General features: G+C 47.7%; 1 protein-coding gene across 2 annotated transcripts; it reads right to left on the bottom strand.

Moving 5' to 3' along the window:
- Positions 1-205: 205 nt before the first annotated feature.
- CHST4 (carbohydrate sulfotransferase 4) lies at positions 206-11624 on the bottom strand. Of its 2 annotated transcripts, none has more exons than XM_084757424.1 (2): positions 11566-11624; positions 206-1849 (listed from the first exon to the last, which is right to left on the bottom strand). In XM_084757424.1, the coding sequence occupies exon 2, from the start codon at positions 1829-1831 to the stop codon at positions 665-667; it is 1167 nt and encodes a 388-aa protein (XP_084613550.1). In that variant the 5' UTR covers positions 1832-1849; positions 11566-11624; the 3' UTR covers positions 206-664. The 2 variants fall into 2 exon arrangements, with proteins under 2 accessions (XP_084613550.1, XP_084613549.1); XM_084757423.1 differs by lacking the exon at positions 11566-11624 and adding an exon at positions 11391-11442.
- Between the last annotated feature and the right edge of the window lie 15898 nt (positions 11625-27522).

Raw genomic sequence — 27522 nt, 5'->3', positions numbered from 1 at the left:
AGGTTATAAATTTCACGCTACCAGAGGTCAGAGTCAGGAAAACACTGAAGAGCGATGCTGTCCAGACCAGCCACACTTTTGCCTTGAGCTCTGGGCCTGCTGTGCAGGGACTTAGCTTCCTGTTTCTAATAACTGACAGTCCAGTGGGCAGACTCTCAGGTAGGCACCCACCCCCGTTCCTGCTTCCTTGAATCTCCTGGGAACTCTGAGGGCCCAGAGACCAGGTCTGTGTGGAAGTTGCTGGAGGTTCTTTGGGTGAAAGCTCTGTTTCTATGCTTTTCATTCTCCACGAGCCCATTGGAAAGATGTGGAGAGCAAGGTTTATGGACGTGCTCCATGGACACCGCTTGGTGAGTCTAATAGGCCTCGGGGCCACGGCCTCTGAGGCACGCACGGATGGGAAGGCCAAGGATAGAAGGCAGGTAGTAGTCTTGCCTGATAGGCAGAAAACGTTTGCTCAAGGTTCTGAAGTCTTTTCAAGGTAGACAGAGTTTGCTTCTTGGCCTTTAGGCTCAGCTGTGGTATAGACCTGAGTGTAGACACAAAGGCTCCTCTGCTTGGGGCTGTGCATGAGTGAGCATTCCATTTGCTCACCTAGAGATGCCTTAATTCCGACCCTTTAACGGTGACTGAGGCTGCGACCAGCTGGTGCAGGCAGAGCTCCTCAGCCTTCTCGGTAGACTTGCCCCAAGGTGTGGGAAGAAGACAGAAGATCCAGCGAAAGGTTGCTTTGTTCTTCTTGGGATCTGACCTGGAGGTATCCCAGCAAATCCATAGCCTCACTACAGACGTCTTGAAGTAGAGAAACCTTTTTATAAGGTAAGGACCAACGCCATGCCTGGGAGACATTGAGGGCGTCCCTGGCGTTAGTGTGAAAGGCGTGCTGACCCATGCCTTTGCCACGGGTGACATTGTGAACCCAGGTTTGGAGATGGGGCAAAAAATTCAACCCCACAAACTTGTATAATCTGGACGTCTGGTCCAGGGGTGCCCGAACCAGGTCCTCATACCTCAGGAGCAGGAAGCGCTGCTGCAGAGCTTCAGGCAGGGTTTGGATGGCCTTCGCTATATCCACGTGGCTTTTGCAGATGATCTGCATGGCGTAGTAGGGCTGGTCTTCCTTCTTGGTTGTTTTCAAATGCTGCCCCAGCACCATGTGACTGTCAGTCATAAGCTCGAGTGTGGTGTGTTCGCGGGATCGGAACACAGCCCGCGGGTCTCGGACCAGGTGCACGATGCGCAGGTTGAGGGAAGGGTCTGTGAGCAGCGGGTAGAGGGCCTGCAGGTTGAAGAGGCGCACCTCCTTAAGCACCACGTGGCTGTGAGAGCGGCAGGCCTTCTCCACCATATCAAAGGGCTGTTGGCTGCAGAGCACCTTGCAGTGCTTGGGGGAGCTGATCTGGTCACCAGGGAAGAAGTCACAAACAGGCGAGGAGCACAGGGCCCGGCTTTGCTCCCACTGGAAGAGGCTGGACTGTTTCCGGGGGCCTGGCTCCATGTAGGCATCAAAGACGCTCATGTCACACAGGAAGGTGGAACGCAGAAGGTCCCGCACAGCCATGTGCAGCTTCCAGGCCGTGCTGCTGGTGAAAGTCATCCACACGTGCCAGGCAGGCTCCATCAGGTAGAAGACATCAGGGTGCTGCCCAAAAAGCTGCCCCACAAAAGAGGATCCCGACCGCCAGGAAGACAGGACCAGCACATGCATGGGCCTCCTGGGCTCCTCCTCCTGGAACAAGTATCTATGGCCAGACATATGGAAGAAGAGCGCTACGACTATCACCTGGGAAGCCAGGAGCATCAGCAGCTTCCCCTTCTTAGGCAGCATCATCCTGCAGAAGCAGAAGACCTTTAAGGGGCAAGCAAAGGGGACGGGGGCTGAGTTAGGCTGTTCTGATGTCTACCTTCCGGCTTTTCTTGGACACCCCTGCCTCCAAGGAGCAATGTTAAAAAGTTCAGAAACTTCCTATAAGCATTTACTCAAATCTCTATGCAGAGCAATTCCTTGTTCTTTTTGGATCCCCATGCTCTGTATTTTACAGTCTTTAAAACTTTCCCTTCTGAGCCGGGCGGTGGAGGCGCATGCCTTTAATCCCAGCACTTGGGAGGCAGAGGCAGGTGGATCTCTGTGAGTTTGAGGCCAGCCAGTTCTACACAGAGAGTTCCAGGACCCTGTCTTGGCGGGGGTGGGGGGTGGGGGGGAAGCAAACTAAAAACCCAACTTTCCCGTCTGGTCTATCTCATCCATTGAGCCGCCAAGCCTGTCCCTACTCAGCTATATTTAATCAACACAGGGGACACTGCCACATCCCGTTCCTTCTACACCCCCAACAGAGTATGGCCTTGTAGGCAAAGCTGTCTGTCTGACCAAGTCCTGGTTGAATGCCTTGTGGTCCTCCCCGAACCAAAGGAAGCGAGACACTCCTCTCCCCTGTTTTGATGAGCCTGGGACTGTCCCACTGCAATTTTCTGAAGACTAGGGCAGTTGGCTGTCCAAATCCCTGGCTTTAGAGTTGTCTCCTTAGTGGCAGAGCCACACAGTGCATTTGGTGTCAGGCTCCTCCTGGCTTAGCTTCATCCCATGGGTCTAAGAACATGAAGGAGCTGACACAAAGCTGACCCTGTGTCCACGCAGGGGATAAGTGATCTGAACCTGTATCAGCCGAGCCACTGGCTGCTGTGGCGAGCTAGCCTAAGAGCTGTGTTAGTGAAACCTGTGGTTGTCTGGTCTTACGGCTTTAACTTGGGATATGCCTGGCTACTTGGACAACCTATTTAGGACGACTTAGCATGGCTGGGCAGGTTGTCCTGCACACTCCCAGAGAATGTCGCCTCCTGAAGGAGTCAGGTGTTCATTATCTGAAGTGATATTAGAAGAGGGTATTGGGAAATTGCTCCAGTCACTAGATAATCAATATTAAAAAAAAAAAAGTTTCCATTTGTAATTTGTAAAAAAGCTCACAAGACTGGTGGAACACTTGACCTTACTCTTTTCACAATGAGAGCTTATTTCATATAAAAATATTCTCAGGGGAGACCGTTGGTAGTTTAGGTAGTTTAGGTGGCCTCATACCCCAGACTTTATGGGTAGTACAAATTGGACTTGGTGGGATATTTGGGAGGGGTAAGGAGGTGAAGATGAATCTGAGAAAAGTTGGGGGAGGACTGTAGGTATGTATAAAATTCTCAAATTATTAACAAAGTATATTAAAAACCATATTATAATGAAGAGTATATATTTCGGTGCAGAGAGGAGAGAGAGAGAGAGAGAGAGAGAGAGAGAGAGAGAGAGAGAGGGAGGGAAAGAAAGAAAGAGAAAGAAAGAAAGCACACCCCTAAAGTCAGCAAGATGGCTTGGCAGGTAACAGTACTTGCTGATAAGCCTGAGTTTGATCCCTGGGGTCAGTATGTTGGAAGGAGAAAACCAGCCCCTGCAAGTTGTCTTCTAACCCCAACTAATGCATGCACACATATATACCCACATTCATATGTGTGCACACACACACACATTCACACTCACACGTGCACACACACACACACATACACACAAATATAATTTTAGCAAGTAAAAATAGCCTGGCACCAAGTGCCATGCTGGTGAGTCTCTCCTGGATAGTTCTTTTAAAAAGTTATTTGTTTTTATTTTATGTATATGAGTGTTTGCTACATGTCTGTATGTGCATCACATGCATATTGTGTGTGTACTACATGCATGTAGTACCCTTGGAGACCAGAGGAAGATGTTGGATGCCTGGGGACTAGAGTTACAGATGACCATGTAGGTGCTGGGGACTGATCCGTAGTCCTCTATAGGAGCAGCCAGTGCTCTTAAGCAGCGAGGCATCTCTCCAGCCCCTCTTAGGGCTTTTAATACTCTTTTCTGCATCATTCAGGATCGAGTGACTTCTTGACATGAATAACCGAGGCACACAAGTATTACACAGAGCATAAATATGAATAACAGCAAGGTGCTAACTTGTCCATATCACCATGTGTAAAAGGATTCCTCCTTGTAGCCTCAGTAAAGAAAGGAAGGGGCTTGCTAGTCTCCTTTGTAACAGGGGGTGGTGCATGCCTATAACCCCATCTACATGGGAGGCAGAAGTAGGAGGATTGCAAGTTCGAGGCCTGCTTGAACAACTTAGTAAGGTCCACACATATATATATGACATGTGTATAGGTCGAGGTAGAGTGTAAGGAGTGGTCATGCCCTGAGCAGATGTGTGAGCTATGGGTGAAGCCCCTAGAGTGAGCATGTGTTGTTGACATGATCATGGCCACGTCAGGAACCCCAGTGCCTTAGACCCATGGAAATGGCAGGAGCTCTCTGGTCCTAGTATGAATGTTGACAGTTTTTGCTGAAAAAAAAAATCAGCCCTTGTCATATATGTATGTATGTAAAACATATTGTTAAAGGGTGAGAAAAATAATAAACAAATGTCCTGACAGCCTACTCAGTCAGGGTGTTTTAATAGGACATTTTTATACAGGGTCCAAATTGTTTTGAAAAGATTTGTTCTCATGGATGTGAAGTCCACAGAGTAAGAACTGAAAATGTGGCTTTCTTGAGACTATGCAGCAGGGAGTGTGCTTGCTGGCTGTAGTCTGGCTTGTCAGGAACCAGGTCTCTGACTTGCCAAAGAACAAGGGGAGGCTTTGTTGCCAGCAGTTGGGTCTGTAGGAGAAGTTGGAAATATTCCTAGGTTGAACTATAGGCAGGGGCATGTGACACATCTTCAAACTGGTCACAGCATCTTCCTAGGGGAAAGAAGACCTGAGGATCTTCCTAGTTGGTGAACTCACCCCTCTCTGTAAGGACCAGGATGATCTTGTCGTTGATACAGAGTGAAAACTCTACCTCCAAACCTGCCTACTTATCAACTCTTTTCTATGGAATGGTGGGCTCATCTTATTGTGTCATTTCAGTTGCTTTCTGTGCAGACAAGGAAATTCAAATGTTTATACACCCTTAATATTTTCTCCCTTAAAAAGCAAAATATAGAGCAGGCATGGTGGCGCATGCCTTTAGTCCCAGCACTTGGGAGTCAGAGGCAGGCAGATCTTTGTGAGTTCAAGGCCAGCCTGGTCTACAAAGCTAGTTCCAGAACAGCCAGGGCCAGGACTGTTACACAGAAAAACCCTGTCTCAAAAAAACCAGTATCAACCAACCAACCAACTAACCAGCCAACCAAATGAACAAACAACAAAACATAGTAGGCTACCCCTCCCTACCCAGAGTGCTTAGCTTTTTTTTTTCTTCCTTTTTTTCTCTTCAGCATGTCTTGGGGGACACAGAACACAAAAAGCATTTCCTTGTTTCTTTTTACCATGCAGAATTCTATTGTATGGATACACAACAATTTATCTAACCAAGTGTTTCTGGGTTGTTTCCAAGCTCCTCTCATGTCAAAGGGTTCAGTCATGAGCTTCTTGTCTGTACACTTGTAAGATTAAATCCCCAGAAGTGAGTTCTTGAGTCAAACAGTGTTGGGGTCCGTGCATGAGGAACAGCAAAACAGCTCTAGAACTCATGGAATGCAGCTCACCAGTTAGCAAACCCACAATGGGTGTGTCTTGGCGAGGCATAACCCCGAGAACCACATGTCCTGAGGACTTCATGCTGTTATGGAGCATAGCTCTGCTTGTTACCTTTGCAGTCCTTATAATCCCCTTAATATGTGAATTGTGTGAGCACTATAAAGGGGGCTCCCAGCCCCTCACTGGGGCAGTATCATTGGCATACACAATAACAATGCTCGATCTCTTTCATGCATTGCTGCTGGAGCAGATTAATGATTCAACCACCATCTCTGAAAACTATGGTTGTAAATTGCTAACAATGATTACTACTCTTAGAAAGAATTTGAAAAAATAAATTGTTCAACAAGGTTAGGTAAAGATGTTTTTGCTAGTGGCTCTGATGTAGAAAGTCTTAGGAAAGAATAGATAATAAGGTAAAGATGCTTTTGCTGTTGGCCCTGGTGCAGGAAATCTTAGGGGACAGTTGAAGTTAAGAGAAAGCACACTTTTATTATTAAAGCTAGAGACTTTTTGAGGGTGGCAAAGCAAGAACAATAGCCCATAGCAGCATTGGCTGACGTGACTCTTTCAAGCTGGGCTGGTGACTGAGATGGCGATTGATTCCCTTATTCTATTTTCTGCCCTCAGCTTCCTAATATGATTTAATAAAACATATTAATGTTTTATTACCTTTAGGACTTAAAATAGACATGGCTGATTATTTTTATATAGGCGTTTAGATTTGTGATTCCTTTAAGATTTTCATAAGATTACTTCTTAAGATAATTGAGTCCTTCTTTGTAACTGCAAATTGCAGCCTGCCAGTAAAGAAAAGCGGGCTGAGAAATTCCCTTGCTTGCTTATATTCTGTTAATATGTAACAAGTTGCTTATGTACAAATGTATGTGGGTTCTCAGAAATAACTTGTTATTCATGTTTGTTCCTTACCCATAATATGCAATACACTTGGTCATGTGAAGGTATCGTGGAACATGATTTTCTTATGTATATCCATTGTAGTCATTTATTTGTAGAGAAATAGAATGTAAACACATTGTGATTTTTGTACTGCTTGAAAGATTTTGTTGGGGTATATAAACTGTGAAAGGAAAAGGGTAAGAACAGAAACCGAAAGAAGGAGAAGAAAAAGAAGCAAGAAAAAGAAAGAAAGAAGAAGCCGGGCGTGGTGGCGCACACCTTTAATCCCAGCACTCAGGAGGCAGAGGTAGGCGGATCACTGTGTGTTCGAGGCCAGCCTGGTCTACAAAGTGAGTCCAGGACAGCCAAGGCTACACTTGTTGAAACCTACCAGCTGGAGTCTGTCTTACTTTGTTGTCTAGAGAGAGAGAGAGAGAGAGAGAGAGAGAGAGAGAGAGAGAGAGAGAGAGAGAGAGAGAGAGAGAGAGAGAGGTTTGTTTTTCTTTCCTTCTTTCCCTTTCTGTTTTAGATGCTATCAGTTCTGGCTTGGGAGGTTGCCCTCAGAGAAAGTCTACAGGGTCACCAGCCAGCCACAGGCTTCATGCCCCACCTCAGTTTTCCCAAGTTGATACTGAAGTAGGACCTCGATAAAAAAAATTACGTGTGTGTGCGTGTGCGTGCATGTGTGCGTGTGTGTGCACGCGTGCGTGACTTAGCCATTGCCAGACAGTCTTCACGCTGCCTGTGAACACGGAAGGAGGTATTGGCGAGTGGGGTTGAAGAGGAGGGGGCAGCCACAGAGGTGATTCTTGGCATTTGTAACTTGCTTCCTCAAGAGGCAGGACAAGCTTTGCCAACTCTGGGCTTCCCTTGGAAGTCCCCTTGAACATTCTGGAAGTGTGTCATGACCTTCACCAGACTTTGTGTGGCACTGCCTCCCTGCCCCCCCCCCCATTGCCATCTCTCCCACTCACTGCCAGTCATGGTTTTCCTCTGGATGAACAAAAAGGATCAGATGAGGATCAGTTCTCTTCTTTATTTTTTGTGTATGTATATGCATAAGTGTGCCTGTCTGTGTGAAGAGCACAATAGAACCTTTGGTGTCATTTCTTTTCTTTTTTGTTTTGGTTTTCTGGGTTTTTTTTGAGACAGGGTTTCTCTGTGTAGCCTTGACTGTGGACTCCCTTTGTAGACTAGGCTGGCCTTGAACTCATAGAGATCTACCTGCCTCTGCCTCCAAAGTGCTTGGATTACCACCTTGCCTGGCTTTTAGTGTCATTTCATTCTTCATGTACCATACACTTCTCCCCCCTCTCTGTACACACACACACACACACACACACACACACACACACACACACACACACGCGCGCGCGCGCGCGCGCACGCGCGCGCATACACACCACTCAACACAGTCTCTTACTAATCTGGGAATGGCCCAATAGGGTAGGCTGGCTGGTCAATGAGCCCTAGGGAGCTCCAGGTCTAGGATTAAAAGTGCATGCTGCCATGCCTGTTTTTTGAAACTGTGAGTTCTGTCAATCAAACTCAGGTCTTTGTGTCTTCAAGGTGAGCACTTTACCTGTGGTTCTGTCTCTCTAGCCCTCATCTCTTCTTTGTGGCCAAAATACCACTTTGCCAGGCTCAGTAGTCAAGAGCACTTGCTGCCTAACCATAGGGACATGAGTTCATATTCCCAGCACCCACAGAAAAGCAAGTTATGGCCGTCTGGGTGCCTGTATCCAGTGTTGTGGCAGAACAGAGACAAGAGGACCCTTGGGCTTGCTGGCCCCAATGCCCACTGAGGGGTCCTATCTCAAGGGAGTACTGCAGAGGGTAATAGGACACCTGACCCCCTGCCCTGGTTTCTGCACGCATGAGTGTGGCTTGCTCACTTGCACTCATGTGGGCCTGTGTAGCCCCACTCTATGCCCGTAATGCTATCACAGGGGACTGTTGTCAGTGAATTGCACTTCCTGTCTTGTCATCTGAGCCCCGTGGTTTTGGAGAGGGCCAGTTTCTAAAACTGAAGTCCCAGAGGGAATAATAAGAAATGACCATATCACTGATTATAATTTAAATGTACTTGCCCGTGCTCCACTAGCCCAAGACAGAACGCTTCTCCGAGGGACTATCTGAGCATGAGAAATGCTATAGCACAAAGACGGGGAACAGCAGGCTGTTGGGGAGAAAACAACTGATAGAGGAGAAGTCAACCTGTGGACATCCAGAACCCAAAGCTAACATGCCCTGGAACTAGGAAAGCAGAGCTTTCCTTCTACCCCAGCCCTGGGGCGAACTCTGTCCTGCAGGGACTGATGGCTCTGTGCCTTCCTTCTGTGCCAGCAGTGCCTGGCCTCAAGCCAGGCCCTTTCTGTGTTTTCTTTCCTTTTTTTTTTTTTTCAGGATGTTGGGGTGGATGTTGGGGAGAGACCGGGAACCTCGGGAACCTTCTTCCTGCTGTTGTATCGCAGAAGCCACATCATCTTCAGTCCTCTGCTTTTCCTTTGCATGAGCCCTGGCCAGAAAGAGCAAGCTCTTGTGAAGCTGGTACAGTCCCTGCTCACCAGCCAGGCTCAGAACAGTGCTTGCCGCCACTACCCACCCAGCCCACTGGCAAATACTCAAGTGCGCCTCTCAGGCAAAGCTTATCTTAATAATCAACAGCAGGTGGCACTTCTGGGGCCTCGGGCGGAAGTGAGGGCACTGGTTACCTGATATTTAAAGAGGCTTGCTGGAGAGGAGAAAATCTTGTAGTTCCAGCCCGAATTACAGGCCACTGGGGCTCCTCTCTGCTTGAGGCTCTGGCATTTGCCTCCTGTTTCTCAGCCTTCCCCATCCCCCGCTGCCACCCCTCTCTCTAAAGCACGGGGCTGGCTATCTCTTGTTCTAAAATCCCCTGGAGTAATAGTCTAACACATACAGGCTGAAGCCCAAATCCCCAGGGCTTGTGGGGGGGATGGGTGAGGGTAAGGGGAGTCTGGGGGTGGGGTGGGGTGTGTTCCTCTGCCTGCCCTTTGATTCCCCGCTGCTTCTTCCTCTTTTACACCTCTAGCCTCAGATTCAACAGGCCCCCTTTCTCCCCTAAAGAATGCTATCCCCCTGCCTCCCAAATGTCTCTTCGCATTCCTTCTGCTGTCCAGGGCACAGCCGTAGACATCCCACAGAACTGCAGTTCCTGGAGAGAAGCAGCTGCGGCTTATCCGGCTCACTGCGCAGAACTTCCATAACTGATTAGGACCCCTTAAGCCACCTGATCCAATGAGGTCCAGGGATAGTTGGATGGGACAAGGTAGAGCCACATTGTTAGAAAGCAGAAAACCCTCTGAGCTCTGTTTGACACAGGGTTTCATGTGGCTCACACTGGCCTCCAAACTGGTCACATACCCGAGGATGACCTTGAACCTCTTATCCTCCTGCCTCCACTCTTGAGTGCGGAGGTTAACAGGTGTGCACTAACGGTCATAGTGATCAGTGCCTGACATCAGCTTGGAAGTTTAAAGGAAAGTCATGAAAACGTTTCAGGTCTTGAGAACCATTATCAGAGGGGGGTTGATGTGGAGGTCCTATGTCAGGTGCAGGGACCACAAAGGTACCAGCGGTCAGGGGGTCCCTCCAGCATCCTGACAACAACTGGTCTGGATTAAAGATCCTCCCCGACCAATCGGAAGCACGCAAGTTTTGGGAGCAAAATGGGAAACTCTGACCAAAACCAAATAAACAATCCCCCCTGGTTATCAATCTTCTAAAGACTCCAATAATCTGGATTCTTTAGTGAAATCATGTCCCTGCAGGCAGAGGTTAGAGACCACAGGAAGTAGCTTCGCAGGAACAGAGAACAGAGGTCTGTTGGGGATAGCAACCTCACCACAAATAGCCTATAGACCTGGAAAACTCTTGGGGTTATGTTCGCAGATAAAAGTGACCACAAAACAAACAGTGCCTCACACTGCATCCAAAGCGGGCCCGGAACTCATAGAAATCCCCCAGCCTCTGCCTCCCGAGTGTCAGCATCGTACAATTAGCCACCACACTCCGAAGAACAGACTCAGTGAGCCCTGGTGATAGAAGGACTGGAGCTGGGTCCTTACCAGTGTTGTCCTGAGTGTTCATGGACAGTGCTGGGCATGCAGCTCAGGAAAGCCTGTCTATTTCATATATATATGAAACTATCCCAGCCCCAGTGAGACAGAATTATCCAAAGCCCTTTGAGGGGGCAGCTCTCAAATACAATCCAACTAGATACGATTAGATGTTCTGAACAGTGCTGGCCGCTTCCCTTAAAATTTACATTTTATGTATGTAGTATGTATGGCATATCATGCGTATAGAGGTCAGAGGACAACGGTGGAAACGGATTCTCTCCTACCAAGTGGGTCTCAGGACTGGAACTAAGGCCATCAAGCTTGGTGCCAAGCACCCTTACTCACTGAGCCATCTCACTGGCCCCACTACCTTATTATTATTATTATTTTTTTTTCAAAATGAAGGTCTGTCGTTTGATTGATTGACTGCTTAGTTGTAACAGCTCTGCCCATCTGATCTGATTAATGGCCACACGCCACTCTGCCTAAGCCAGACAAAACCTGGGGCTCTCCCTGCTCCTATCCCTCACTCAGCAGAGAACAGGGGGAGCCTGGACATCCAGGTAGACTGGGGCTACCTTACAGCATTCGTGCCCCCATTTGAGGCTCATCCTCTATGGGTGGACCTGGTGGAGTGGGGCTCCTGTAAACAGCTGGAATTTCTCTTTCTAGAACATTCCCTTGGTGGTTCAGAGTGTCTTCCCTGAGCCCCCCCCCCAGTACCCCCCCTCCCCCCCCCCCCGCCAGCCCTCTTCCTTCAGCCATCAAAACCTCAAGCTTAGATGTCAGGAGCTACCTGACACTCTGATCCTGTAGTTGGGAGAATGCCCTTCATTGTAGCTGCTCCCTGGGGAATTCTCTTCTTACCTTGTTAGTGGCTCATACAAACAGAGAAGCTCACTGCCTGCCAGGCCGGCACTGGCAACCGCTGTTCACTCGTTCTCTGACTCATGAGCTGCCCCTTGCTGGCTCCCTCCTCCTCACGTGTTGCATACCCACCCATCTCACTTGCCTTTTTCCTTAGGTTGAAGCAACAACCCACCTTGCAGCACAGGCCTCAGAAGGCGTAAGCTGGGGCAGGAGCAGCTCGGCTACCTTGAGAGAGGAGGGTGAGGGTTTCCGGGGTGAGGAGCCTCACTCCAGGTGGGCTTAGCCGAGGAGGGTGACAGATGACATCGCAATGCCCAGTGTTTCTAAGGCAGCCAGAAGGTCAGGTCCCTTTAAGGCATTGTGGAAGGAGAAAGGAGATCCCCAGAGCACCAGAGGACGGAGTTGGAAAGGGCGTTGTCAGACAGTTAAGTAGCCCATAACATTTTGTAAGCCTCTCTCCCTGGCTGTATTTTACTCTTATCTCTATAACGATTAGTCTCTCAGCAGTACACCTGTTTCTTCACTCCACCCCAGGGAGGTAACATTTCTGATCTCCTGTGTCATATCCAACATCTTCAACCTCCTTGCAAGAGGTAACAGATATGTTTTAGGCCAGGAGCATATAGATTTACTGGTGTTTGGTTTGATTAAAGGGCAAAGGAATTCTCCTTGATGAGAAAAAGCAGATTCTTGAAAGGTATAGCTTCATAATGGCTGTGTGTCGGTGGGCAAGTCATACACCCGCTCTGGTCCGCTTTCTCTAGTTGTCAACAGTCTAAAACAACAGATACATGGGAGAATGTAAAGTGGGGTACAGAGGCCAAGGTCTGACTGGAAAAATCAATATAAAACAAGGACGACAACGTCTACCTTACAGATTGTGAATGTTAGGATTCATGTACCCAAAGCCCCTTGTCCAACTTTATGATAATAATAATAGGGGTTTAAAAGTGTTAGTCACGGAGGCTCCAGAGATGGCTCAGTGGTTAGGAGCACGCACTGCTCTCGCAGAGGATCCGAGTTCCGTTCTGACACCTAGATCGGGTGTAACTCTAACTCCAGGGGACCTGAAGCCTCTGTCCTCTGTGGGCACTGGCTCTCATGTGCACACCACCCCACACACAATTAAAAATAAAATAAATATTGAAAATGTGTTAGCGCTTATCTAATAGTGACTGTACCTCCTTTTAATCAGCAGCTGAGGTATTTTCCAGGCTCCACAGAAGAGCAGATTCCCGTCAGCTGTGTCCCCGAAGGTCTTATCATTGTCCAAATGACAAGGACCTGTGGAGGCTCCCGCGGATTGATTTCAGTTGTGTTTCCTCCTTCCTTCCTGTTTCTCCCCCCTGGCACAGAGGAGGCAAAGTTCTCTTCATCCAAGTGGCTGTTCGGAGATGAGCGCTGAAGAACTAGAAATGGGCAGCCGTGTGCTGCTCTTGTACTCACTTTAGGAGGGCTCCTTGCTAAGTGTCAAAGAGCTGAGTGCAGGATGTGTAAGGAAGGGAATACAAACCCCTAGCTATGCTGTTGCCCAGAGAGAGCTGCTGTGGGCCCTCCCCGCTCCTAGGCACGGAGAAGTTTAGATAATTAACCAGCCGTGGGCCTCATGCCTGCCACCTCAGCACACAGAGATTTGTGTATTTGTTCTCTGTCTCTGCTGTCATTCTGTCTCTCTCTGTGTATGTATGTACGTATGTATGTATGCCAAAAGTGCTTTCTTCTACTGTATTCCACTTATTTGTTCTTTGCAGCAAGGTCTCTCACTAAACTCAGAACACACAAGTTTGGCTAGGCTAGCTGGCCAGCAAGTCCCAGGAATCCCCCTGTCTCTGCTTCCCTAGCACTGGGGTTACAGCCGTTTTCCCGCCATGCTCAGCTCCTTTATGTGGGAATTGAACTCTGCTCCTCAAAGCAAGCACTCCGCTAAGTCATCTCAGCCCTCTGTTTTTGCTTTAAGATAATTTAAGTTACAGAATACAATTTGGACACAAAGGTTCAATTTAACCAATAAAGCCATCATCTTTTCATGAAAACCAAGGAAACAGAAACCCAAACCCGGAGCCTTCCCAAAGTCCCTCTTCCATGTCCTGTTCCTCAAACGTCCCTGACTCAGGACTTAGTCAGTCCTTGGCCTGCTTGCGGTTTTACCACTCTACACAACCTGCTGGTCTTTCCTCATTTTGACCTGTCTGTCGGGGAATCCCGTGATACTTACCTTTTGAGAGTTTTCTCTCATATCCTCGTAAGAGTCATCGTGCTGTCCCATGCTTCGCTTTTCTCACTATGTGACACTCTGTGTATAACTGCACCGATGCTTTTTACGGACATGAGCTATTTACAACTATGACTCAAGAGGAGTGACATGTACCCTGGCAGGGGCTGACGTCAGAGGCTCCTTTACATGATGTCATAGCCATGTCAAGCTAGTTCTTATTTCTTCAAGGTTGGGCTTCATTCTGTAGCCCAGGCTGGCCTGGAAATCACTATGTAGCCAAGGCTAGCCTGGAGTTTGTGATGGCCCCTCTTGCCTCAGCCTTCCAAGTGCTAAAATTACAGGCTCAGGCCACTACACCCAGCTACAGCTAATGTTTTTTGGATGATGTCTTCTTCATTAAAATTAGGCAGGTATCCACAGATTAATTTTTGAAGCTAGCTGATACAACTTAGAGTTTCCTCATAAGAGGATATGAGGATCCCCCTGAGTTCTGTAGATTTTTTTCTCTACCAGTCCTGCTATCTGTAGGGATGAGTCAGGGTTCTGTTGAACACGTGGCCTCCTTTGACAGCACAGGGAATACGCCCTCCATTGGCACCTATAGGGTGTAGACTGGTTATGGTTCAGGCTCTTTGGAGACTACAGGCCTTCCGATCAAGAGAAAAGGCAGCTTACTGGAAGGATCCCATCAGTCCCTGGGGCCCGGCTGATCCTGGAGGGCAAAGGTCACCACCCTGCTGTCCTTTATCATCCTCTTATCTTCGGTGCTGAAGCACATCATGTTCTGGCTGTTGAACAACTAGGACGGCCTTACCAATCGTGTGCTTCTAACTTTTACATAACATTTAGATTTATTTTAGACAACAAAAACCAAACAGTTGTTTTTGTTTTGTTTTAGAAATCCTTCCTTTTAAGACTCAGTTTTTCCGAGTGATTGAAGCCTTAAAAAGTTAGTGAAAACACAAGCAATTTTATTGATCATCTGCACATTTTAGTTGTGGCTCAGCCCTAGCACACAACTCCTCCTCCTCCTCCTTCTTCTTTCTTTCTTTCTTTCTTTCTTTCTTTCTTTCTTTCTTTCTTTCTTTCTTTTTCCAGACAGGATTTCTCTGTTACACAGAGCCCCAGCTGTCCTCAAACTCACTGGGATCCACCTCTGCCTCTTGAATGCTGCGATTAAAGTTGTGTGCCACCACACCTGGCCTCATATGCACATTTATTTATTTATTTATTTATTTATTTATTTATTTATTCATTCACTGTATATCCCAACGGTAGCCCCATCCCATTCCTGGTCCCACCCTCTCTCCCTCTGTTCCCTCTCTCCCCTCCCCTACTCCTCGGAAAAGGGGGTCCTTACCACCACCGACCCACCCCAGCACATCAAGTAGCACCAGAACTTCCACCGAGGCCAGGCAAAGCAACTCTGCCAGGGGAAAGGGATCAAAAAACAGGCAACAGAGTCCATGTCAAAGACAGCCCCCATTCCCCTTAATGGGGAACCCTCATGAAGCCTGAGCTGCTTGGCTTCATGGTCCTTGGTTGGTGCTTCAGTCTCTGCAAGCCCCTGTGGGCCCAGCTTAGTTGACTCTCTTGGTCTTCTTGTGAAGCCCTTGGCCCCTCCAGGTTCTTCTACCCTCCCCCGGCCCCCAACTCTTCCACAAGGCTCCACCACTCTGCCTAATGTTTGGCTGTGGGTCTTAGGATCTGTTTTGATCTGCTGTTGGGTGTAGCCTCTCAGAGGACAGCTATGCTGTTTACAATCATAGCAGAGTATTGTTAATAGTGCAAAGTGCTGGCTGTCTCCCATGGGGTGGGCCTCAGGTTGGGCGAGGCATTGGATAGACATTTCCTCAATCTCTACTGTCATTCTTTTGTGACTGTTCCCACGAGTAAGTGATTATCTTAAGAGAATTCCCGTAAGTTTAACAGATACCAGGTATTATTGTCTTGAACTTTGAACTTTTTTTTGACAATCTTCAGCCACGAGGCACATGTCATCCTTAAGTCGTATTGGCCACTAGAGTTCTGTGACTTAGGTTAAGACTTTCTATATTTTGTTATCTTTTATGTTTCACTCTTAGGATGAAATCTTATTTTTTCACCACTGTATCATGAGTGGCTGTCCTCCGAGCCAAGCAACTACCATATTGGGGTGTTCAGCTGTACCCTCTTGTAAAAGATCATCCAGCTGGTGGGTGACAACTCCCAATAAAAACACAAGAGTCTCACCTGAATCCCAACAGCTCTCTGCAATCTGACAACTCTGAGAGTGGCTGGGGAGGGGCTTTTCTTCTTGTTATTTTTTTTTTTTTTGAGACAAGGTTTCTCTGTGTAGCCTTGGCTGTCCTAGACTCACTCTGTAGACCAGCCTGGCCTCGAACTCACAGAGATCTGCCTGCCTCTGCCTCCCAAGTCCTGGGATTAAAGGAGTGTGCCACTATACCTGGTGAAAAAAACAACTTTTGACCTCACTTCCTCTTTCAACCATGAACTCTAGATTATAAGAACAAGCTGCCTTTCTTATCTCCAACTCCTCTTATCATATTTTTTCATACTCAGGACCCCACAGAGTTAACTTCTTGTCAAGGTCATCAATGGCATCATGTTTTAATATACAACCTTTGTCGATTTTTGGAGGGGGATAAGATGAAAAAGGGTCTCATTATGTAGCCCGTACCTGAAAATCTCAATCCTCCTGCCTCATAACCAGGCATGGTGGCATACAGCTTTAATCCCAGCAGGCAAGGATCACAGATGTATACTATTACATCTGGCTCTTTTAGAGGTTTTGAACACAGTTGACTACTTCCTTCTCCGTGAAGTGATTTCTTTCCTTGCCTTGCAGGACCCCACACTGACACTACATATCATCTCTGTGTTAACTTTCAAATGTGCGTTCTCAGTTTGAGGTCTCCTTTGATCTCTAGACCGGCATATATAAACCTCCCACTTTGACATTCCCACTTGGATGCCCACTAGGCAACTTGAACTTGACTCTTCCAAAATTCGACTCCTGATTTCCAGTCCTCAAACCTGGTTTTATTTTTCCTTCTCAAAAAAAAAAAAAAAAAAAAAAAAAAAAGGACTGTGTATCTCTGAGTCAGTCTTCACTGCTCTTTCATTCCTCCACATCTGCTGAATCGGTGCGTGGCTCAACTCTGCTTTGTAACTGTTTATTTTACGTGGTTCTCTGAGTATCTACGACCCCATCAATATGCCATCCTGGCGCCTTCTCTTCTCTGTCCTACCGTCTAACTGGTCTCTAGGACTCTGCCCTGGGTCCTCTAACAATTTATGCTGCTCAGATCTTCAGGATGATCCTGCAGAGTCATTTCTAAATGCCTGCTCCTTAGTAACCTCTGAGTTTAACTTAAGACTAGACCAAAGTTTCACTAATAATGAAAAAGACATGGCATCGTGTCCCACCCAATCACTGCCATCCCTCAGGGAGTGAAACCATGAGGTCACTCTAATGGGCTTCCTGTGACCCCGACTGAGTGCCTTTCGCACTTTCTGTTCTCTTTATCTAATGTCTTTCTTCAAATATTTTCTTAGCCTTAGCTTTTTTTTTTTATGTCTCTCCACTCAACTGTCATTGTCCTCTATCTTCCAACCACAAAAGCAGACCCACCGCGCCCCCACCACCACCACCAAAACACCCCACAGCCTGCCTTCTCTCACAGCACGCATGATGTTGGGTGGGTGACAAACATAACACTATACGTGACAACATTCTACAAAGAGCTTCACCTGCGTTTGCCTGACGGGTGTTTTCCGTACCCAAAGTAGAGCCTGGACTACAACAGACATTCCACAGATATTTTGGACCTTATAACATGAAAGAGATTATGACAGACAGTGGAGACAGCCGAGCTCTTCTAAGGTACTTCACGGCAAGCCGAGGAGTTACAGCTGTGTCTCTAATGTGCTCCACTGCAGTGTCTGAATCTAGGAAGTGGTAGAGGTTAAAGCCGCACAATAAAGTGATGACACCAAGTGCTGGGTGGAGGCTAGGAAGGATGGGATGGGATCGGAGATGAAAGAAGGACTATTGACACATATATTCAATCAAGAAAGCTTGAAAGCCTAAGCAAAGACCGCGGCTACCAACGTAAGAGGGAACACATCTCACCGCTATTTGATGCAGAATGTACAGACCTCAGCTACTAGAGTAAGGCATGGGGCTGAGGCCCACCAGAAGTCGCATTAATGCTCTTCCCAGACTCCACCCTCTCAGGCAGTCATAGCTGACCTTCCGGCTGTCTCTGGCTAGTTCTGAAGCCCAGGCAGAATCCCAGAAGCCTGATGCTTCCTGTCCCTTAGCAGTTTCAGCCCTGACATCTACACTTCTGGCCTGATGGATGAGGAGTAGCATGAGACGTGCTAGAGCCATCGCACGGAAGGAACTCAAGGAGAGGCTTGTTCTTTTGGGGACGTTGTGGTCAGAAAAATCCATGCAGTCAAGGAGATCCATCAAGAAACTCCAGGCTCAAACCCCAAGGAGAAATAGTCTGATTGCTGTGACTGACCCCCAGGCAGAGCCTAGAGCTGGATCACGGCCGACCCGCAGCCTCCTCATCGCTCAGGTGGGTGCTCTGGACAGTAGACACCGAAGACTAAGGGCAGGATTGGAGTACACAGCTCTGGAAAGGAGTGGTCTCAGAGAAGCCACTGTCTTGAGGCCATGCTTTGAGAAGCAGTTGAAGCACACACTGGTTTTTTGTAGGAATATGTCTTATTTCTTCCTCCTCCTCCACTTTATTTCTTATCGCAGCAGTTACTGTGTTAGGCAGTGAGCACACCTGGTATTTTCATGGCAGCGCCCCATCAGAAGATGGCGTCCCCTCTGATTTCCCATGAGTGATCTTCTTGGTGCTGTGGAATGCTGTAGGTCTTTAAGAACCCAGCATCTGAGCCGGGTGTGGTGGTACAGGCTCTTAATCCCAGCACTCAGGAGGCAGAGACAGATGGATTGCTGTGACTTCGAGGCCAGCCTGGTCTACAAAGCGAGTCCAGGACAGCCAAGGCTACACAGAGAAACCCTGTCTTGAAAAACAAACAAACAAACAAACAAACAAACAAACAGAACCCAGCATCTAGCTACACAGCTCCCATCACTGAAGTGGGTAAAGTGTGTTTGCACTTCTACTGAAGTGTGAAGAGCTAAGTTCAAAATATCAGAACCCACGTGAACACAGCAGCACAGGTCTATAATCCCAGCACTTCTGTGGTGAGATAGGAGGCAGAGACAGAGGATTCTTAGGAGCTTACATAGCAGCTGCCCGACCTCCGAGCAGGCAAACAGTGTCTCAAACAAGAGGAAAGGTGAAGAATGCATGCAGTAAACCTAGACTCCCTATTCAGACCTAGCCAATGGACAGCACACTCTCCATGGTGTTGGGGAGAGCAGGGACTGACTCTGGCATGAACTCTAGTGCCCCCATTTGACCACTTCCCCTTGGTGGGGAGGCCTGGTGGCACTCAGAGGAAGGGAAAGCAGGCTATCTGGATGAGACCTGATAATCTGTGATCATATGATGGGGGAGGAGGTCCCCTTCTGTCACAGGTCTAGGGGAGGGGAATAGGGTGAAAGAGGGAGGAAGCGGGAATGGGAAGATACAAGTGAGGAGATAGCAATCAGGATGTAATCTGAATAAATTACTTTTTAAAAAGATAAACAGTAAGGCTTGTCCTTTGACCTTCCACCTGCGCACAGTAGGATGCTGTAAGGCAGCATATGTATTAGTGTTAGTAACTGTCATGTCTGTTTCATCTTGTTGAGAAGCTGCCACTGAAACCAAAATTCACACATACCCCATTTCAGATCCAAGCATGATTGCCTCAAAGAACCCCCAAAGCCTTTTCTCTGGGCATGCCACCACCTAAGAGACACACAAACACACACACACACACACACACACACACACACACACACACACACACACACACACACACACACACCCCTCTGGCAGAGAGGGAAGAGAACTGACAAACAGCTCAAGAGTATAAGCAGTGTGGCCTTGGTGCTAGAGAGATTGCTCAGTGGTTAAGAGCACTGGCTGCTCTTCTCCAGAGCATCTGAGTTCAGTTCCTGGTACTCGCATGGTAGCTCAAAATCATCTGTAACTCCAGTTTCAGGGGATCTGATGCCCTCCTCTGGCCTCTGTGAACATTGGGCACACATGTGCATGGACATACATGCAGACAAAACATCACACACATAAAATAAAATAATAATGAAAACATTAAATCCATTGTGCCCTTAAAAATAGTTTAAAAGGCAGTGGTGGCGCACGCCTTTAATCCCAGCACTTGGGAGGCAGAGGCAGGCAGATCACTGTGAGCTTGAGGCCAGCCTGGTCTACAAAGTGAGTCTAGAATAGCCAAAGCTACACAGAGAAACCTTGTCTTGAAAAATCAAAAAAAGAAGAAAATAGTTTTTTTTTTAAAAGACAGGGAGATAACATCTAATTTGTTGTTTGTTGTCATAACCAGGTAAGAGAGAAAATTGAAAATGCAGGATATGTTTCATTACCTGTCTGTCTGTCTATCTATCTATCTATCTATCTATCTATTTATCTATCTATCTACTTAACTAGCTATTTACCTACCTACCTATGTACATATATATGTATATATGAATATATATCAGTATCTATCTATAATCTATCTATCCATCCATCCATCCATCCATCCATCCATCCATCCACCCATATGGAGTCAGAGAAAGAATTAATGAACATAGTGTGATCAAATATACAAGTGGAGGAAGTGGCCCCTGGGAGCATGTGGAGTTTGTCCTTAAGTAGAGGGAAATCAGTGTGCATCAACACAGATGCAGGCAGGGCTTTGCGGAAAATTCTTCTCACTGTTTTTATTTGTTTACTTGTCTGCTAGATCAGAGGATGGGACAAGAGTTAGGGAAATTTGAACAGAAAACAAGGAAAATCCAGGCCTTGGTGGCGCACTAGGGAGGTGGAGACAGACAGGAGAGTCAAGGGTTCAAGGTCACCCTCAATATATAGCGAGTTTGAGGTGACCCTGGCGGCATGAGATCCTGTCTCAAAAGAACCAACAGAAAGAAAAGAAGAGGCAGGAATGGATATTTATGAAAATAGCTTAGCAACTGCGTTAAGGTGACGAAGACTGACAAGTGACACAAAAGCCTTTTGGGGGCAAGGGGTCCTAAGCTTAAAGTGACAGTGGTAGTCCCAGGAGGTGGTCTTTCCAGCTTGGTACAGCTGCTGCACTTGGGCAGAGACAGACTTAAGTATGACTGGTTCTTTTTCAGAGGAAGTGGAGTGAAGCGATGGAGGAGCCAAGGACCAAACAGGATTGAAACTGAGTAAGAGGAGGAACAAATGGGCAAGGGCTGTTGCAGAGCTTACGTGGAAGACAAGCTCTTAGAAGCAAGGATGTCATGGATCTCAGGACAACAGGTCCTCAACCTGCGGCCCCCCTTTGGGGGAGTGAATGACCTTTTCACAAGGGTCACATATCAGATACCCTGCATATCAGATATTTACATTATGAGTCATAACAGTAGCAAAATTATGCATATCAAGCAGCCATGAAATAATTTTATGGCTTGAGGGGTGGGGTTCACCACAGCATGAGAAACAGGCTGCAGCATCAGGAAGGTTGAGAATCATTGCTCTAAAAAAAGATCACCTATAGGAAGTATTGCCCCTCGGGCAGGACCGGAGTGTGACAACAGTCACGTGATCACACTCACAGTAGGAAGCCTGGTTGACATCAGACTCACAGCCAAGCATCTTTAGAAAAGGGAAGCCAGAGTGGTTTGCCAGCAGCCAAGTGCTCCCCTCTGGGTTAGGAAGGGACACCGCTGTCACTTAAGAGGAGACAGAGGAAGCAGTGGCCATAGGTAAGACCCGGGTCCTCCTGTAGAGCAGGAAGATGAAGGATGCAGTGCACTGCTCTCAGCAGTGAGTCCCTGGAGGCTTCAAGGGATGGAGAGAGTGGGGGGACGGAGTCGGAAAATGAGGTATTTACGATGGCGTGCAATCGTTGGAGAACAACCCATGTGATGACCGCTCTTCTTGTGTGACCCGGATAAGCCGCAAAGAAGGAAAGGATGCGCAAATGGTTTTATGGTCTCTTGGCAATAGAGGTGACGGAACATTAACTAGTTGGGGGAAAGAGGCATATCGTGCCTTCCGGGAGAGTTCTGTGTCCTGTCTTCACTCTTGCCTGTACCAGTCTGAAAGCCATGGAGATGTGTTGTTGAATCGCCGGAAACTGGTCTCTCACATTCCAGAGGCAGAGTGTCCCCGTTTCTCCGGATGATGAATGGAGTGTGAAGACAACATGACTTGAGGGAACGGGAGTTGTGACCAGGGAAGACAGGGGCCGATGAGGTAAGGACACCTGAGGGCAGGATGACTCTCCAGAGAGTCCCGTGAGAGCTGACTAATGACATAGTCATGCATGTAGGGTTGACATGGAGTCTTGATGATGGCATTTGGTGTCAGAGCTTCCCAGAGACCTTCAGCCTCATGTTTAATGTCGTGTTTTGTGAGCGCCCACACCCATGCAAGCAACTGTTATTAAAATTAGTAGTCACAAAGAAGCATACAAAAGTAGGAAAGGTGTTTTTTATTTTTTGGGTTTTTTTTTTATTTTTTTAAAGCGGGAGTCTGGGAGTGGGGCGGGGTAGAGGGTGATGGGAGTGAATGTATAAACACATTACATACATGGATAAAATTGTTAAAAAAAAAAAAAGGTCGCTTGCTCAGCAGCTGGGTATGGTGTCACATATCCTAAGACTTGGTAGACAGAGATGGGAGGGTCACCGCAGAGTTCAAAGCCAGCCTGGGCTACAGAGTGAGAGCTTGTCTCAAATAAAACGAAGAAAAATCATGTATACTGTCAGGCCTGTGCCTAGGCTGCTTGCGTGAGAAGCTGCCTGCTAGAAGAAGAGGGCATGAAAGGCAGAGCCAAATCACCACAGAGGTCCTCCCTGAAGGCACCCGTGATCAGCCAATAGCAGCCAACCTCATGACACTTCAAGAAGTCGACCCCAACGCAGCAGAACCACAGTCACACCACTCCCAATGCACGGGAAATCACCAGTTACTGTACACCACTGAAGCCCCTGGTTCTCCATTACCCAGCATTACTGTAGCATCAGATAACTGGCACAGTCGCCCAGGCAGAGCTCTGACATGTGTCCCCAGCTCATCTGGGGAGAGAGAGGGAGAGAGGGGGCGGGCAGAGAGAAAGAGAGAGAGAGAGAAAGAGCCTCCTCTCTGTACAGATGTCCAGCACTCACCATGGCACCTGCCCCTATAGAAGAAAGTGTTCAGCCAAAGCCTGCGAAAAGAATAAGCCAGTGGACCTTTGTTCAACCCCGGAAAAGGAACCCACCACTTTGCGCGCGCGACAGGTGCAATTTCCAATGGCCAAACAGTGTAATCAAATGAATGTACCCGAAGAAAACCCAGTTCAATAAGACATGTGAAGCAACCGTCAAAGATAAAGTGCCCTTTCACCCCGAGCACAGTGGCTATGTTTCAAACACTGGGCATTTCATTTTACATTTTATTACATCGTGTGGATCAATTTAAAGATAACCTAAATCCTAAAACACCCTTGAAAGGACAGAGTGTAAATAAGTGGATATGACTCAGTCTAAATATCCTTTCCATTATCTTCAGTACACACTGCCAAACGATTGTGACAACTGACATTCCTAAATTACATCAAGAGGTTTACCTTTCTGAAAGGAGAAACATTATTTGCACTGGTATAGCGGGGCGGGGGGGGGGGGACGAGAAAGAGAAAAATGTTATCTCGTGGGGGTGGGGGGTGGAGGTGGATGGAGTGTGCCAATTGTGGGTGTATCCTCAGGGGATTTATAAGATTGCTCCGCAGTCAGGTTGAAATAAGAGGGACAAATGACCCACTGGGTCAGCTTGGGTGCCAGATTCAAGGTGCACACAATAAGAATGGTTCTGTCAGGCATGTTTAACAATTCTAGCAAACAATCGGATTCCAAATACGACTGTGTAACTGCTGTGTGTGCTTCTTTTTTACATCCTCTGGGAAGATGCTGGCGAGCAGGCATTATCCTGAGATTACAGTGCTGGCTCTGTCTTTCTGGGAGGCAGCCTTCACTCTATAGAGCGTCCGTGAATTATTTTCCTCTGGGTATTTGATCTTGTTTTCGTTCGTTTTGCTTTTGAAACTTCCCTGTCCAGTTCTGTCAAAAAAAAGTAAGCCAGGAGTGAAAATCAAACATAAAGACGAATGAGACTCCATGTAGGCAAAATCCGAGTCAACACAGTGGATAAGCCACGCTAAGCTCCTTTTCCAAGAACATAGCTCACCCGAGTTAGGACAATATTTACCTTCTGGGTGTGGGAGTGTCATTTTACATAATCCACTAGCTGGGTATCAACTACCACCTTGGTGACACCATCTCTTTTATTTACAAATAGCTTGCTGTCAAGAAAGGTAGCCAAGTTCTCATGTCATATTAATTAATAACAAGCATTTATTTTTTAAATTGTATTTTCCTTTTAAAACTAATTTTATTTTTATACACACATGCCTATATACTTATTGGAGCACGGTCAACCGTCCAGGGACCAGCCCTTCAAGGGTAACTGAGTTCTTACCCCTCCCTCCCCCCCACCGGAAGCTATCAACAGCCAGTGGCAGCACCGATCGTGGACTTCCACCTGGTTTCCAGCACAGACCACAGTCATCCACACGGTCTCTGGTAGCCACAAGGACCACAGACATCATCAACACATCAACATGGCCCCTGGTGGCATCACAACATCAAGGACCAGGGACACCAAGAAGGTGGCAGCACAGACCACGCTGACATCAACAAAGTCCCCAGCAGGTAACACTAACCAGAACCATCAACACAGCTCCCAGTGGCATCTCGGACTATGGACACTAAGACAGGTTTAGCATGAATCATAGACACCAGCGTGGCTCTTGGCTGTAGCACAGCACGTACAGCAACACGGCCTCTGGCAGCAGCACGGACCATGGAGGCTTTTCAAGGAGGCCCAATGCGGAAAATGAACGTTCTGTTCCCCAACTCGAACAGCCTCCCCTCACCTGCTTGAGCTCCAGGCTGCTGCTCACCACCCTGCTGATCCTACTTGGTAATGAAATGCTACCCGGTCCAACCACAACTGCACTCCTACCCCTGTCGCCACCCTGTTGGCTCTAGTTTTGCCTTTCCCTGCCGTGCACCATCACTTGTTCCACAATCTTTCCCACCTCTCCATCACACCTTCATTCATCGAAGTGGCATTGCAAACTGCTGCATCCATCTATCTGTCTGTCTGTCTGTCTATCTATCTATCTATCTATCTATCTATCTATCTATCTATCTATCCATCTTGTTGTCAGGGTGTGTGGATGAGGTGGTGGTGGTAGCGTGGCTCCAGGCTGCTGGACATCTCTCTGCCCTCAGCGAAGGCTGGCCCACATGCTCACTAGATGTGACCATCCTGCCTGAGGCCCTTGGGCAGCGCTGCAGCCCTAGCTCTCCTCTCTAAGGAGAACAGCACTAGCTGCAGCAGTGGAGGCTCCTGGCAGTGCGCATAGGGGGAGTGAGGGGCGTGCCTGCTGGCCTAAGCCTCACGGAACAGAGGACCCGCCCTATGAGCTGCTCCAAGAGCCTCAGAGTGCCAGTGGACTCTGCCGTCTTGACTCGGTCTTCAAATATTTGTTAAAAGGTTCTGATAACGGTAATTGCAGATGTGCCATGGCACATTTGCTGTAGATACAGCCATTCTCCCTGATGCTCTTCTCTGAGCTAGTTGGCCACAGGGCAGCTTGGGTTCTGGTGGCTGAAGCAGCCTGGGTCTCCTCCATGACAGCTGCAGCAGTGGGTGAGGGGGCACCTCCTCGGTGGTGGTGGTTACCTCTGTCTCTAGCCTTCTGCAGGAGCCTTTCACTGCTGCCAACTTGGCTCTTTCTCTCCTTTCTCTTCTTCTGCGCATTTTCTTAATTAGAGATTTGAAGTAGGAGGACCCCCGCCAATTGCCGGTAGAGTTACCCCTGGTCTGGTGATTCTGGGTTCTATAAGAAATCAGGCTGAGCAAACCAGGTGGAGCAAGCCAGTAAGCAGCACCCCTTCATGGCCTCTATGTCTGCTCCTGCCTCTAGAATTCCTGTCCCTTTTGAGTTCCCAACAATGAACTATTATACGGCAGTTGCTTTTGGCCATGGTGTTTTAATCACAGCGATAGAAACCTTAAACAATGTATCACTACACCGCTCTCCCACCACAGCAGCAATGTGGAACCTTTTGTAATTATGTACATATGAGTATTTGGCTGTCTCCCCTACAGTGGGATCTTCCTTTTTTTTTTTTTTTGTCTCTAGCAACAAGCATAGGCTCTACTATATAGTAGATGCTTAATGTTGAAACCAAGGAGAGAGAGACTCTAAACTGCTTAAATACCTAAATAAAAGCTAAATGGGAGGGGCTGGAGAGCTGGGTGGTTCAGCAGTTAAGAGCACTGGATGCTTTCCCAGAGGACCTGGGCTCCGTTCCCAGCACCCGCATGCCATCTCCACAGCCAGCCATCCCTCCTGCTCCGGGAGATCTAATGCCCAGGTCTGACCTCGTCAGGTACCCGGCACACATGTGGGACACAGACACACATGCAGACAAAACACTCATCCGCATAAAATAAAGTAATCTTAAAAAAAAAAAAGGTAGAGAGCAACGTGTAAAAATTACACTGAGTTCCATTTGCCCTTGTCATGCAATGTACAATGTACTTTGAGTAAGTTTTCGACACACCCTGCTCCTCACTAGTCCTCATTGTCCCCGTGGAAAACATGGCTTCAACTTTCATGTCATTCCTACATACATGATTTTGTGTTTGTATACAAAATCTGGGACCAACATATAATCGGGAGAAAAAGCAACTTAACCCGTTTAATATGATTGCAAGACTTTCTGCAAACTGTACATGACTGCATTTTCCTCATCTTTTTCCCTGGCCACCATGGTTGGAGCTGTGACTTCAATTTTGTGAATATTGCCACAACAAACACTGATGTACTGGTATCTCTGTGGACCAATGTGAGGACATCTCTGTGGACCGATGTGCTGGTATCTCTGTGGAATGATGTGCTGGTATCTATCTGAGTGGACTGATGTGCTGGTATCTCTGTGGACTGATGTGCTGGTATCTCTGTGGACTGATGTGCTGGTATCTATCTGTGTGGACTGATGTGCTGGTATCTATCTGTGTGGACTGATGTGCTGGCATCTCTGTGGACTGATGTGCTGGTATCTATCTGTGTGGACTGATGTGCTGGTATCTATCTGAGTGGACTGATGTGCTGGTATCTATCTCTGTGGCCTGATGTGCTGGCATCTCTGTGGACTGATGTGCTGGTATCTATCTGTGTGGACTGATGTGCTGGCACCTCTGTGGACTGACGTGCTGGCATCTCTGTGGACTGATGTGCTGGTATCTCTGTGGACTGATGTGCTGACATCTCTGTGGACTGATGTGCTGGCATCTCTGAGGACTGATGTGCTGGCATCTCTGTGGACTGATGTGCTGGCACCTCCGTGGACTGATGTGCTGGTATCTATCTCTGTGGACTGATGTGCTGGTATCTATCTCTGTGGACTGATGTGCTGGCATCTCTGTGGACTGATGTGCTGGTATCTCTGTGGACTGATGTGCTGGCATCTCTGTGGACTGATGTGCTGGCATCTCTGTGGACTGATGTGCTGGCATCTCTGAGGACTGATGTGCTGGCATCTCTGTGGACTGATGTGCTGGCACCTCCGTGGACTGATGTGCTGGTATCTATCTCTGTGGACTGATGTGCTGGTATCTATCTCTGTGGACTGATGTGCTGGCATCTCTGTGGACTGATGTGCTGGTATCTATC

The sequence above is a fragment of the Acomys minous genome, assembly GCF_964271855.1.
Source record: "Acomys minous genome assembly, chromosome: 14".
Lineage (NCBI taxonomy): Eukaryota > Metazoa > Chordata > Mammalia > Rodentia > Muridae > Acomys > Acomys minous.
This window is presented reverse-complemented; position numbering and strand designations above follow the sequence as displayed.

What these genes read in the sequence shown, in the direction of transcription:
- CHST4 (XM_084757424.1), bottom strand. Translation starts at nt 1,831, where the DNA reads ATGATGCTGCCTAAGAAGGGGAAGCTGCTGATGCTCCTGGCTTCCCAG.